Raw genomic sequence first — 13,484 nt, 5'->3', positions numbered from 1 at the left:
AGAGGAAAAATTAACTTAATGGTGGTGTTCCACAGCACGGTTTCATCACAAATGATAGTGACTAGGTTCAATCCGTTTGTCCGCCTAGATCTGCACGACACCAGCCAGATTTTTGCTGTCAATTGGATGCTTCAGAGGCAAAGGAGCATACCCTAACTTCTAACAGACATTCGGCGGAACTAAGATGGCCGACCGTCTACGGTCGTTCATGTGCTCAATGACCTTCCATTTCTATTCTGTTGATGGAGCGATGTACTGTACAACTTTGGTGCACATCTCGAGAGGTGTAAAGTGAGATTTCGGTTATGTGGCAAATTAGACTAGATTATCCTGAGCGATGTAGGAAGAGTTAGTCCATTGTGACAATTCTACATCTCACGAAAATTTGCTTGCATCCACATGCAGCAAGTCCATGATAGCCTCTAGACCCTTGTTCCCCCCTAGCCTCGATATTTCCGCTCTAGTCTGAGCCTCCAGGTTGGCCATCACAGATAGCGTGTAGTCGAATGACTTGGTGACGTTCTTGAGATAGTTAATGGTGTGGATCTTCAATGTCGGCGTTGTGGGCCGTTTTTGGAGCACGTCTAAATGAATTTTGCGTTAATATTGCTGGACGTGATAGATAGAGGCTTCATAATGAGAGAAATACTGACTGAGTACTTGGCGATTCGACTTGTCCGCATGGATTCCATGAACAACTGGAAAGGAAAACTTTCCCTCTGACAAGTCTTCGGCGAAACCCTTGTTTGACGTGTACTATTTAAATGTAAGAGTCAGAGGACACATAGATTGTTTGTCAGGCACTGCGTTACCTCTGTGCTTTGCAGGTTCATTAAATCGTCGCGGATTTGGAAGTAAACTCCTATTAGATTGACCAGGGGCACATAATCACTGTCCACGAGTTAAAATGTATTCAGGGAGAGAAATGCGAGATACTCACACATCCACGTTCGTCGTACAGCATGCCATCATGAGTTTAATCCCTATACGGAGTAGGCCACCGGTTTCTGGAGAGACGTCTAGCTTGATTGAGTTGGTACTATGAATTGAGACGTACTGTTGTTGACCATTCTGATATACTCTTCCTCGGAGGGACATTGGAGCGAGTCACGCCAAAGTATCTCCAAACCTTGTCCGCGATGCAACGATAGCAGTTCCGCTTGAGAGGCATAATTAGTTAGCCAACAGTGGACACCAGAAAGTAAACTCACTAGTAACCAACGCATCAAGAGGTTGTCGAGGTGGATCTGAAGTCTCGGATCCGCGAAGGGCAAAGAGTTCTTGATAGGCTAGAAAGTACACGTAGTTGGCTGTATTAATTGTCTGAGGAATGCCATAGATTTTGTGTGTCACTACATGTCTGTTAGCACAACGACAGGCGCCAAACGCGTAGATATTGCGTACCGGGTGTCCCTCTTCTTAATTGGGAGTCATCCTCTATATCGTCAACCCTGTCCACGACGTTTAATAACGGTAACCGTAGCACAATATGTCCGACTATACATGAGACTGGCTGCGTGGAGCATGTTTACGATTTTTGCAATGACTTGCAATTTGTCGCTGGGGACCTTTAGCCATATGTTGAATGCCTCGATGAGTTTCCCGCGTATTTCCTTGCCTGGATTAGAGGTAATGTATGTAAACGGTTCTAGTATGGCCTGTAAAGCGGCAGGTCAGTGCTCCGCGCTGTGGAATATCTGTTTCGGAATCGCACCTGTTCATTCTCTAGCGACCAGACTGGCTCCTTAGAGAGCACATCTAAGATATTATCATAATGAGACATTACAGATATTGTGAGGGGTAGCGAAAGAGTGAGGATTGTTACTAGGAGTCATGTTGGACGTCAGAGTCTGCGCTGTACCAGGATCGCAGTCACGACCATGCGACTCCGCCCGTGACGATTACATACCACAAACAAAAGTTTTTCCAATCTTCATCAACCTTGACTTCCATCATGAATATTCCACTTTTCTTTCGCTCTCATAATTCCTTCACCTATTGACCAGCAATATCAAGGATCGACGCGTTCTGCAACCCGAGGGCGAACTCGCAACACTGCTTTTCCACTGGTTCATCGCGAGTGCATGAAACGGTGCATATCTCGCTTTCTGAGGCGTCGGCTTCAAGGACGATAAATACTCTCTTTGTATATCCAACGGTCTGGGGTTTAGCGGTGTTCATGTCAAAACATGTGGTTATCTCTTCGAAGCTCCGTCTGATGAAACGATGTTGCGAAATGCGAGACGCGAAACTCCTTCACGGTGTACAAGAGATCATTGGAGAATATCAGTACTAGCCAGTCAGCGATCGTCGTCTCCTGTCGTTTGAACAACTCTGAATATCTGAGCTGCTGTGGTTCCATCTGCCAAAAGGCCCCTCCAAGGTCTATATTCAGGTGTATGAGTCGACTAACGGACCGAAGGAGATCTATTTGCCGTGCGGAATATCGCACAGCAATACCGTGAGCTTTTCCATCTTGTTATTAGGTATTGATGGTAATAGTGGGATCTTAGTGAGTCTTCAGATCTATGAATGGTCGCTGACATTTTTCCTACCGGAGGTTACGACAATGCTTCTTTTTGCTCTCCTTACCAGGCAACTTGTAGGACCATGGTGCGAATTCAGGAATCTTACCAGCTAATATGTTCTCACTCGTAGAGTTTTCCTTCGATGGGCTAAGACATTCTCTCCATCCGTTTTGAACACTCGGTCGAGTTCTTCGGTCATTGTGGCTGAGAGTTTTCAGAGCTCTATGTGCAGGCCGTCGAACTGCCATGGTGGCTTCCTAGAAAGGTTGTGCAGTAGGAGTCAAGGGATGCTTTCACGATTGCGCGAATGGTTGTAACATCATCAAGGTCGACGTCTTGCCGCATGAGAGAGCCAATCCAAAAGTTTGCCAAAGCAGTCATGCTTCGTAGGGAGCAAAATAATCGTACCGTCAGCCATGGTGCGAATGATACGGAAGAAGACGAACATTCAAACACCCACCCTGAGCTCGGTTGATTCATTTCCTCAATCCCCTCAGGTACCATTTAAAGCTTCGAACAACGCATCACGCCCGACAACATCGCGAATGCCTAGCTTTTGTTATCTACATCGGATTTACAACAGTAACAATCAATGGAAATAGGTTATACTTATCGCTACTTTGAAGGCCCTGGCTCCAGTTTTTATTCCTCCGTTAATGATAGTAAAGTAAGTTTAATCCTCAGAGCTGACATTAGCGCCCAATGAGTACTGAATCCGGTAGAAGGCTGTATCAAGCCTGAAACAACCAACACATTACGCTTGACCGTCACCATCATCTTTATCTTCATCTTTATCTTCATCTTCATCCGATTCACTTGTGTCGTCGTCGCTATCTAGCCACCCAATTGCAGTCAATAGTTCTTCCATATCTCTTTCGTACTCGAATGACTCATGGAGGGGGTCATATCTACCATTATCGAAATCGATTATGAAAACATCGCCAGCATCATTAATCATCAAGTTGTCAATCCTAATGTCTTGATGGATTACGTGCGCATGGTGGATGCCTTTAAGAGCCTTGATAAAGGCATCCCTAGAAAAGAGTCAGAAATGAATGCATACTGGGTTGAAGAGATATGTACCGTTCTTTCTCTGCTGTCTCAACTGAATCATCCCAATCATAATGAATCTTTAATTTTTTTTCAATGGCGCGAGTTCTCAGCGACATCCCTCCATCATCCATGATCATCATCAGCGCGTCGGTTTCCATATCGTGAAATAGGCCGTGGACGCCAACAATGCCATACGTAGCATTAGCTTCGGCCAACCGTTTGTAGATCTCGTATTCTTGAATGATTTGATCCTTTTTGTCGCCAATAGCAAGCTTGAGAATGAGTGTGCGCTGATGTTTTGACCCATCCTCTATTTCAATCTCGACCGTGACTCTGTATACCAATCCTACTGCTCCACTCCCAATATCATCCTGGTATGTAGTCGCCAAGATATATCTTGCTGGTGAATATGACGCTTTGCGTTTGAAATGGTATGAATGGTTTTGGAAGGGACGCGATGCGCACGAAGGTTCCATACGTCGAAATGCAGACGGTGCTGGTGAACTCATGTAGGAGTAATTGAGATAGAAAAGCACCAAGTCCCGCTTGGCTAGCTCATCGTCGAATGCCTAAAAATTTGCCATTGGCAAGATGTGATACTCGCAAGAAAACCCAGCAGACCTTTTTATCCATTTCCACAGATGTAAGCCCCAATTCGGGATTTAATCGCCTTCGCTTCCTTCTTGTCGCCTTGTCCTTCATACTGTTATAAATACTTGAATACCCTGGAGGCTCTTTACGTTTTGATGGACGCCGGTTTTCAACTTCTATGGGATCCCATCTTTCTAACCGATCCTTGATGGCGGCGATTGTAAGGCCAAGATGTATCTTTCGATAACCAGGTATTTTTGTGGGATCAATCAAATCCGACAAAAACAGAGTCTGGCTTTGACGATGTCGAATGGCAATTCTCTCCTGTCTGCCACAGGAAAAAACAATAAACGTGGCATCTGTGTGCACTGCATCTATCCACGCCTGGCCAAAACATAAGAATAATGTTATGAGCGCTGCGGTAAATTTACCTTTTGAATGTAATGGTGGACATTGATCCTATATTTCGACTTGGCCCTTCGAGTGTTTGTCAGTGGAGCTACAACCTTGCGGGCGTGGGCAGACTTTCTAGAGGAAGTTCCCATGTGTATGGGCAAAGGACGAAGGGGCTCCACACCTAGAAGTGGAAAAAGAGACTGAATAAAAGGCGAGTCTTTCCCAGGGAGCGAGGCAGGCAACACATGAGCGCCTGTGACTGTAGGCATCTCCCACTTGAATTCTCCCCAGCAACCCATCCTGTCTAGTAAAGCCTCTGCAGTTTTGGTCGCAACAAAAAATTCGTAATTAAAAATATTGTCCATGTCCCTGAGCTTGTTGAGATTTGATAATGCACGATTGCCCAGCGTCGACCGAGTTTCGGGTGGAATTTTGAATTTTCTGTCGCCTGTATCCTCACCTTCAGGTTTGATTATGGCAGTATCACCAGTGCAGCAAAAGGAACGACGGGCTATGTGGGATCCGCTTAGACGTGCATTAATGAAGTTAAACCAGATTGGGTCATTTGGGCTGAAGAGCAACTTTGAGGCATAAGCATTGCAGGGGATGCTGGTGCGAACAAAGTGGCGTTTTGCTATGTCTTCGCAATAGCTGACGTACTCAGAAGGCCGGCGAAATTTTTCCCAGTAATTGCGATTTTCAATAAATGTGTGCCCTGCCGCAGTGAAGTCCTTGATGGTGTCCTCGCAAAGATTGGAAAGCTCTTTCATAATCCAAGCCCCATGCTTGACGTTTTTTAGCAGCAGAGCAGAAGCAATATGTCTGTCATGGAATATGAGAGGATGCTCGGGATCAGGATTATAGGAGCTATATGATGTGAAAGGCTCGTAACATGATTCCAAAAATTGTCGGAGAACAGGTATGAAAGGATCGTCAGTTCGAATCATGATTTTAAATAACTGGGTGGGGTGGCTCTTGTAAAAATTGGTAGAATATTATCGAGATACCAGAGTCTGCCAGGTAAACATGTCAAGCAAGAGGATTCCTTTGTAGATGTAGAGCAGGAATCGACAGCAGGGCATTTGGTGCCAAACTGAACATACACGTGATATGTCGTAGCCTTATCAACCAACAGTCAGATCGGTATATATTCAATGTCGCCTGCGGTTGACTTTTTTAAACCCACATTGTCGGGAAGCGCCCACAATGTTATGTGCAAAAAAAAACATTGCGCTGAATTTTCCCAAAACAGGGGCAGGTACAGGCTAATTTTTTTTAAATCTCCGATAGTCTGAAGTTTAGTGGTTTTCAAGTCAAACCATGTGGTCATCTCCTCGATGCTCTGTCCGATGAACGGTTTCGCGAAATGCGAGACGCGAGACGCGAAACTCATTGATGATGTACAAGAACTCATTGGAGGATATCAGTACTAGCCAGTCAGCGATCTTCGTTTCCTGTCGTTTGAACAACTCTGAAAATCTCCTAGGTGCTGTGGTTCCATCTACCAAAAAGCCCCTCCAAGGTCTATATTCAGGTCTACGAGTCGACAACGGACCGAAGGAGATCTATTTGCCGCGCAGAATATCGCACAGCGACACCGTGGGCATGTCATCTTGTTATTAGGTATTGATGGAAATAATGGGATTTTAGTGAGTCTTCAGATCTATGAATGGTCACTGACATTTTCGTACACCATTTACGTTTGGTCCCCATGCTCCTCGCCCCCATCTTCATCTTCATCTTCATCTTCATCTTCATCTTCATCTTCATCTTCATCTTCATCTTCATCTTCATCTTCATCTTCATCTGATTCACTTGTGTCGTCGTCGCTATCCAGCCACCCAATTGCAGTCAATAGTTCTTCCAAATCTCTTTCGTACTCGAATGACTCATGGAGGGGGTCATATCTACCATTATCGAAATCGATTATGAAAACATCGCCAGCATCATTAATCATCAAGTTGTCAATCCTAATGTCTTGATGGATTACGTGCGCATGGTGGATGCCTTTAAGAGCCTTGGTAAAGGCATCCCTGGAAAAGAGTCAGAAATGAATGCATACTGGGTTGAAGAGATATGTACCGTTCTTTCTCCGTCGTCTCAACTGAATCATCCCAATCATAATGAATCTTTAATTTTTTTTCAATGGCGCGAGTTCTCAGCGACATCCCTCCATCATCCATGATCATCATCAAAGCATCCGTTTCCATATCGTGAAATAGGCCGTGGACGCCAACAATTCCATACGTAGCATTAGCTTCGGCCAACCGTTTGTAGATCTCGTATTCTTGAATAATTTGATCCTTTTTGTTGCCAATAGCAAGCTTGAGAATGAGTGTGCGCTGATGTTTTGACCCATCCTCTATTTCAATCTCGACCGTGACTCTGTATACCAATCCTACTGCTCCACTCCCAATATCATCCTGGTATGTAGTCGCCAAGATATATTTTGCTGGTGAATATGACGCTTTGCGTTTGAAATGGTATGAATGGTTTTGGAAGGGACGCGATGCGCATGAAGGTTCCATACGTCGAAATGAAGACGGTGCTGGTGAACTCATGTAGGAGTAATTCAGATAGAAAAGCACCAAGTCCCGCTTGGCTAGCTCATCGTCGAATGCCTAAAAATTTGCCATTGGCAAGATGTGATACTCGCAAGAAAACGCAGCAGACCTTTTTATCCATTTCCACAGAAGTAAGCCCCAATTCGGGATTTAATCGCCTTCGCTTCCTTCTTGTCGCCTTGTCCTTCATACTGTTATAAATATTTAAATACCCTGGAGGGTCTTTACGTTTTGAAGGACGCCGGTTTTCAACTTCTATGGGATCCCACCTTTCTAATCGATCCTTGATGGCGGCGATTGTAAGGCCAAGATGTATCTTTCGATAACCAGGTATTTTTGTGGGATCAATCAAATCCGACAAAAACAGAGTCTGGCTTTGACGATGTCGAATGGCAATTCTCTCCTGTCTGCCACAGGAAAAAACAATAAACGTCGCATCTGTGTGCACTGCATTTTGCCACGCCTGGCCAAAACATAAGAATAATGTTATGATCGATGCGGTAAAACTTACCTTTTGGATGTAATGGTGGACATTGATCCTATATTTCGACTCGGCCCTTCGAGTATTTGTCAGTGGAGCTACAACCTTGCGGGCGTGGGCAGACTTTCTAGAGGAAGTTCCCATGTGTATGGGCAAAGGACGAAGGGGTTCCACACCTAGAAGTGGAAAAAGAGACTGAATAAAAGGCGAGTCTTTCCCAGGGAGCGAGGCTTGCAACACCGGAGCGCCTGTGACTGTAGGCATCTCCCACTTGAATTCCCCCCAGCAACTCATCCTGTCTAGTAAAGCCTCCGCCGTTTTAGTCGCAACAAAAAATTCGTAATTAAAAATATTTTCCATGTCCCTGAGCTTGTTGAGATTTGATAGTGCGCGATTGTCCAGCGTCGACCGAGTTTCGGGTGGAATTTTGAATTGCCTGTCGCCTGTATCCTCCCCTTCAGGTTTGATTATGGCAGTATCACCAGTGCAGCCAAAGGAAGGACATTCAGATCCGCTTATACGTACATTAATGAAGCTAAACCAGAGTGGGTCATTCGGGCTGAAGAGCAACTTTGAGGCATACGCATTGCAGGGGATGCTGGTGCGAGCATAGTGCCGTTCTGCTATATTATCGCAATAGCTGACGTACTCAGAAGGCCGGCAGAAATTTTCCCAGTAGTTGCGATTTTCAATAAATTTGTGCCCTGCCGCAGTGAAGTTTTTGATGGTGTCCTCGCAAAGACTGGAAAGCTCTTTCGTAATCCAAGGCGCATGCTTGACGGTTTTTAGCAGCAGAGCAGAAGCGATATGTCTGTCATGGAATATGAGAGGATGCTCGGGATCAGGATTATAGGAGCTATATGATGTGAAAGGCTCGTAACCTGATTCCAAAAATCGTCGGAGAACAGGTATGAAAGGATCGTCAGTTCGAATCATGATTTTAAATAACTGGGTGGGGTGTCTCTTGTAAAAATTGGTAGAATATTATCGAGATACAAGAATCTGCCAGGTAAACATGTCAAGCAGGAGGAATTCCTTTGTCGATGTAGAACAAGAATCCACGGCGCGCCATTTGGGTGCCACCAAACTGAACATACACGTGATATGTCCGAGTCGTTCGGCTATTAATAGCCTTTTCGATCGGTATTCGTCGCCTGTTGACTTTTTTTAAACCCACATGTAGGCAAGCGCCCAAATTGCCAACCGTATTTCACACGCGCGATTCGCGAAACATGGAACTAAATACATACAAGAATCGAAAGATACACATCTAAAAGAAACCAACACCACCAGATCTAGACTAATTTAAACAAGTTATCACTGGCATTCACCTCGGAGCTTTAATCGTCACTTTGAGCCCCGGGGCAGGATTCCAAAATGTCGGGGCTGGTGTGCCGACATGCTGCGAGGAACTCGAAGAATAAGAAGTGCTGGAATAAGGTTCTGGGATCGCAGGAGCGTTTTCGTTTTTGTTTTTGTTTTTGTTGTTGTCGATGGCGATGGCGATGGACTCGGAAGCATGACTTGATTGAACGGGTACAGGTTTACTGTTCCTGTGATTTGGCCTTCCTATGCGTGAGGGGACTGGGATCCGCGTTGGTTGGTGAGGTCTACTAGTACTAGTACTAGTAGTAGGATGAAGCGAGGTGCCCGACGCGGACGCGGACGCCGGGACTCGGGGTGTACCTTTGCCATTTGCTCTATCATCATCGTGCTGCGTTTCTACCACTGCTGCACCCGACTTACACTGCGAGGCAGGTGGAGTTGTTATCGTTGTTGTTGATTCCCCCATCGTCGACTGAAGCACATTCGCCGGCTCCCCATTCGGGTGCTTATACAAAGCCTCAACGATCGGCACACCAAACGAAGCAGGCAATTTACTCAATCGCGCTATCGCTGGCTCCTCCTCCGCAAACCTGACTGCTGCTCCAGCTTCAGACGTACTACTAACAGGTGGCACTACACCTGGAGAAGGCTGGGTGTTTGCAGTATCCGCCTTGTCTGGTATTTCAATTGGCGTCACGTTAAGCACCGAAGGAAGGGATATTGTGGATGTGGATGTGGATGTGGATGTGGATCTGGTGGGTCGGAAGTAGACAGTCGAGCTAAATCGCGAAGCAGACTTTTTTGCATTGCTCAGTCGTTAAAATACAATGACGATGTAGAATGAACGATGAGGGGCTTACCCTGCCGAGAGGCGTGACGCGTGTTTTCATGAGTCTCTCGTGCTCAAAAGTGCCTACTCCAACATCGTCTACAAACGCATCCGGGGGTATCTCTTCGTCATCTTTAACTGTCGCTCTAGTTCTCTATCTCAAAAGTTAACGGGTACGCTTTCGCAAAAAGTGACATTAGCACCTACTTCAAATAGCACCGCAGTATCAGGATGCAATATCGACATTCCAATGTACCCACCATCCATAACCTAAAAAGATAAGACTTTGACAACGCTGAAATAATGTCGAATGTTGATCTACGCACATTTTGTGCAGACCGTTCTTCTTCTGATTCATAGAGGAATCCCAAGTTGCACGGAGTTTCCTAATAAGAAATCCATTGATAAGACCAGAAATCATAATCTGAGATACGTCGAATTACCTGTAGCAGACTAACATCATGTTCGCGTTCCCGTTGCTTTCCGGGATTAAGGCTATATTCTTCATGGGGAACCTGTTCTTTTGTTTCTAGAAGCAGCTCTGTTGGTGTATTTTCCTCGTTTATTTCTGATACCGACTCGAGAAGATCAACCTGGGTACACACGTCCTAGCACAATACCGCCGACCAATAAGCGCCCATAACGGAAGTAAAAAAAACAACTTACCTTGACCTCCACTTTCCTGTGAAATCCCGGTACGAAATCGTTTTCGGTTCGGGGCAGAGACTCAACACACGGCTCGACAGTTTTGACTTCGATCGTTGTCTCTGATAAGGGCTCAAGCGGTTCAACCTGTAAAGCCACATCCTTCACACAAAATCTCTTCAGCAAGCACAAAACAGAAAGTAAACACAAAAACCGCAGACCTTGAATTCCACCTTGACTTCAGGCACAATCTCTGGTGGATCAACCTGAACATACACATCCTAAACCACAGCGCACCGTTCAACAAACGCCCATACAGACAGTCAAATTGAAAGCTTACTTTGAGCTCTACAATCCTGCTCTCATGTTGTCCTCCTTCTTCTTCACCCGACCTGTCATCATCTCCTTTCTCCATACGTGCCGTTTTCATTTTACCTTCCTCCTCCTCCTCTATCTTTACTCCGGACAACTCAACCGGATCAACCTGGACACACACATCCTAGCGCACCTCAATAAGCGCCCATGGGGCCATAACTAACACAAACAAATGTTAACAACACACCTTGACTTCCACAACATTACTCTCAAGCACGCGCTTTTTCTCATTCTCATTCGAGGCATTTTGGCCGCATCCACGTCCATGACACTCTCCCCTGCATCCAACGAGGGTATTCTCCTCGTCGTTCACGTTCAATTTTGTTGATGTGGGTGAGGATGATTCGAGCTCGCGAAGATCAACTTGCAAAGCTACATCCTAAGACCCCACAAACGAAAAAAAAGAATCCCAATTAACCAATTAATACCCGCGTTGGATAAATTTCTCATGGAATAAGCAAAGAGAAACGTACCCTGTGCTCAACTTTTTTCTTGATACCGTCCCCGCCCTTGGTCTTGCGCAGCGGGCCCGAACGTCCATTTGGATTGCTATGTGGATTGGTTGTTGTATTTGGATTTGGAGTTGGAATTGAATTTCGAATTGGAGTTGGAATTGAAATTGGAGTTGGAATTCGAGTTGGATTTGGAGTTGGAGTTGGAATTCGAGTTGGATTTAGAGTTGGAGTTGGAATTCGAGTCGGAGTTGAAATTCTATTTGGAGTTGGCGTTGGAATTCTATTTGGAGTTGGAGCTGGAATCGAAGCAGGAATCCCCAGATCCGCACGACGACTCGCACTTTCCCCACTCACACGCGGCCGGACACTGCGCACACCGCGCATACGCACGCGCGCATGTTCGCGTTCCCCGCCTACACACATGCACCTTCTCCCCCTCCCCATCACTTCCCTCTCCCGCTCACGCTCAGGCTCACGCTCAGGCTCCCGCCCAAATCTAACCTGCACACCCCTCTCATGGATCCTCACCCTAACCCTCCTCGCCTCCACCCTCGCCCTCTCCCTCTCCCTCTCATCCTTCTCATCCCCCCCATCCCCATTCCCCACCCCATTCCCCGCCCCATCCCCTACTCCATCCACACCCGCCCCCGCCCCGCTACTCGAGGCGTAATACCCAATCCCCGCCACAGCAGCCCGCGCGTCCAAACACTCCACTATCAGCAGCGCCATGATGATCACGAACAGGATCGCGGGGTGCACGAACGCGAGCGCGCGGCGCGCCGCGGCGCAGAGCTGTTTGAGCATTATTTGTTGTTGGGGTTGGGTAGGGTAGTGTGTAGATGTATGATTGTATAATTGTATACCCCTTCTCGCTCGCCTTTGGTTGTGTGTGCGTGCGTGTGTGCGTTTTGTATAGTCTTATATTTTCGCGTTCTCAGTGGCTTGTGGTCCGCGTCGTCGAATCGAAGAATCGAAGTGTTGAGTTCCCGCCTTCACTGCGGGCGCCGACCGCTGTAAGTTAAACATACAGCAGAAAACTTACATGTCTTATGTAAGTTTCGCTGTAAGTTCGACATACAGCACACGTGTATGAAAAACAAACACTCGGCAAAGACATATTGTGTTTGGTGGCTGTATGCCGACCAAATACAATTGCTGTAAGTAGACTGTAGATAGAATAAACACCTAAATTACACAAACTGTGTTTGTCCGGTGTTAGTAAAACATACACATTATCTGTAAATGACACAAACAGCACTTTCTGTAAGTAAAATTTACACACAAAGAACACTATTTGTGTATGTCAGACTTACACCATTAAATGAATTGAAAAACTTGTGTAAGTATAACATACACAAATTGTTTTCTTTGTGTGTAATTTTTACTTACAGTAAGTGCTGTTTGTATTACTTACAGAAAATGTGTATGTTTTACTAACACCGGACAAACACAATTTGTGTAATTTAGGTGTTTATTCTATTTACAGGCTACTTACAGTAATTGTGTTTGGTCGGCATACAGCCACCAAACACAATATGTCTTTGTTAAATTTTTGTTTTCCCGACACATATGCTGTAAGTTGAACATACACCTAAACTTACATAAGACATGTAAGTTTACTGCTGTATGTTTAACTTATAGCAGTCGGCGCCCGCAGTGCTTCCCGCCTTTAACGCTTGAGCGTTCCGAGTTCTATACTGATATTCTTCAGACGTATACACCTCCCCTGATAAATCTCAATAATCCTTTGTATTTCTTTTGCTTTTGGCGTTGCGCAGCGCGGCGGTGCGTGGGGCGGGCGGGACTAGTAGTAGTAGTAGCACAATAGTACGATAATAATAACGGAGATTGAGAGAGATCGCTCGGGTACGGGTAACGGGCGTGGTGTAATAAACCACAGTGTGTGGAGGAGAGGAGAGGAGAGAGGAGAGAATTGCACAACACATCCAAATTAATGGTATTCTTTGGCACGCCCCCAAACCCACAATGTGACTTGACTTTGTCCACACCACACCACACAAACCCGATCACGATCACAACCTTGGCCTCCTGGTCCTCAGCAGCGCACATCCTAAAACGTCGTCGTCGTCATCATCATCATCATCGCTGACGCGCTGACGCCCCACGAACACAAGCGAGGAAACAAAAAGTGATATCCAAAGAATAGAGATAGTAGAAAAAAAGATGAAATGGTAGGTGGTAAAGCAACGACAACGACAACAACAAACGAAAAAAAAAAAG

The 13,484-nt window shown here is 45.7% G+C and overlaps 4 protein-coding genes across 4 annotated transcripts; all 4 read right to left on the bottom strand.

The window, feature by feature from the left end:
* Positions 1 to 375: 375 nt before the first annotated feature.
* JR316_0013326 (Geranylgeranyl pyrophosphate synthase) lies at positions 376 to 1,783 on the bottom strand (the record flags this gene model as incomplete). The annotated part of the gene is made up of 9 exons (XM_047898935.1): positions 376 to 584; positions 654 to 756; positions 813 to 891; positions 941 to 1,007; positions 1,058 to 1,159; positions 1,212 to 1,352; positions 1,405 to 1,451; positions 1,504 to 1,658; positions 1,715 to 1,783. The coding sequence occupies 9 exons, from the start codon at positions 1,781 to 1,783 to the stop codon at positions 376 to 378; spliced, it is 972 nt and encodes a 323-aa protein (XP_047742483.1).
* A 1,499-nt stretch (positions 1,784 to 3,282) lies between these two features.
* On the bottom strand, positions 3,283 to 5,515 carry JR316_0013325 (Mitogen-activated protein kinase kinase 5; the record flags this gene model as incomplete). The annotated part of the gene is made up of 4 exons (XM_047898934.1): positions 3,283 to 3,562; positions 3,612 to 4,150; positions 4,203 to 4,556; positions 4,604 to 5,515. 4 exons carry the CDS (start codon positions 5,513 to 5,515, stop codon positions 3,283 to 3,285), a joined length of 2,085 nt encoding a protein of 694 aa, XP_047742482.1.
* A 749-nt stretch (positions 5,516 to 6,264) lies between these two features.
* JR316_0013324 (Mitogen-activated protein kinase kinase 5) lies at positions 6,265 to 8,549 on the bottom strand (the record flags this gene model as incomplete). The annotated part of the gene is made up of 4 exons (XM_047898933.1): positions 6,265 to 6,601; positions 6,651 to 7,189; positions 7,242 to 7,595; positions 7,644 to 8,549. The coding sequence occupies 4 exons, from the start codon at positions 8,547 to 8,549 to the stop codon at positions 6,265 to 6,267; spliced, it is 2,136 nt and encodes a 711-aa protein (XP_047742481.1).
* Positions 8,550 to 8,940: 391 nt separating this feature from the next.
* JR316_0013323 (uncharacterized protein) lies at positions 8,941 to 12,047 on the bottom strand (the record flags this gene model as incomplete). Its single annotated transcript, XM_047898932.1, has 10 exons — positions 8,941 to 9,735; positions 9,800 to 9,922; positions 9,976 to 10,038; positions 10,095 to 10,154; positions 10,212 to 10,361; positions 10,435 to 10,575; positions 10,635 to 10,694; positions 10,754 to 10,912; positions 10,976 to 11,167; positions 11,262 to 12,047. The coding sequence occupies 10 exons, from the start codon at positions 12,045 to 12,047 to the stop codon at positions 8,941 to 8,943; spliced, it is 2,529 nt and encodes an 842-aa protein (XP_047742480.1).
* Between the last annotated feature and the right edge of the window lie 1,437 nt (positions 12,048 to 13,484).

This window comes from Psilocybe cubensis, chromosome 13 (assembly GCF_017499595.1).
Source record: "Psilocybe cubensis strain MGC-MH-2018 chromosome 13, whole genome shotgun sequence".
In the NCBI taxonomy this organism is placed as follows: domain Eukaryota; kingdom Fungi; phylum Basidiomycota; class Agaricomycetes; order Agaricales; family Agrocybaceae; genus Psilocybe; species Psilocybe cubensis.
This window is presented reverse-complemented; position numbering and strand designations above follow the sequence as displayed.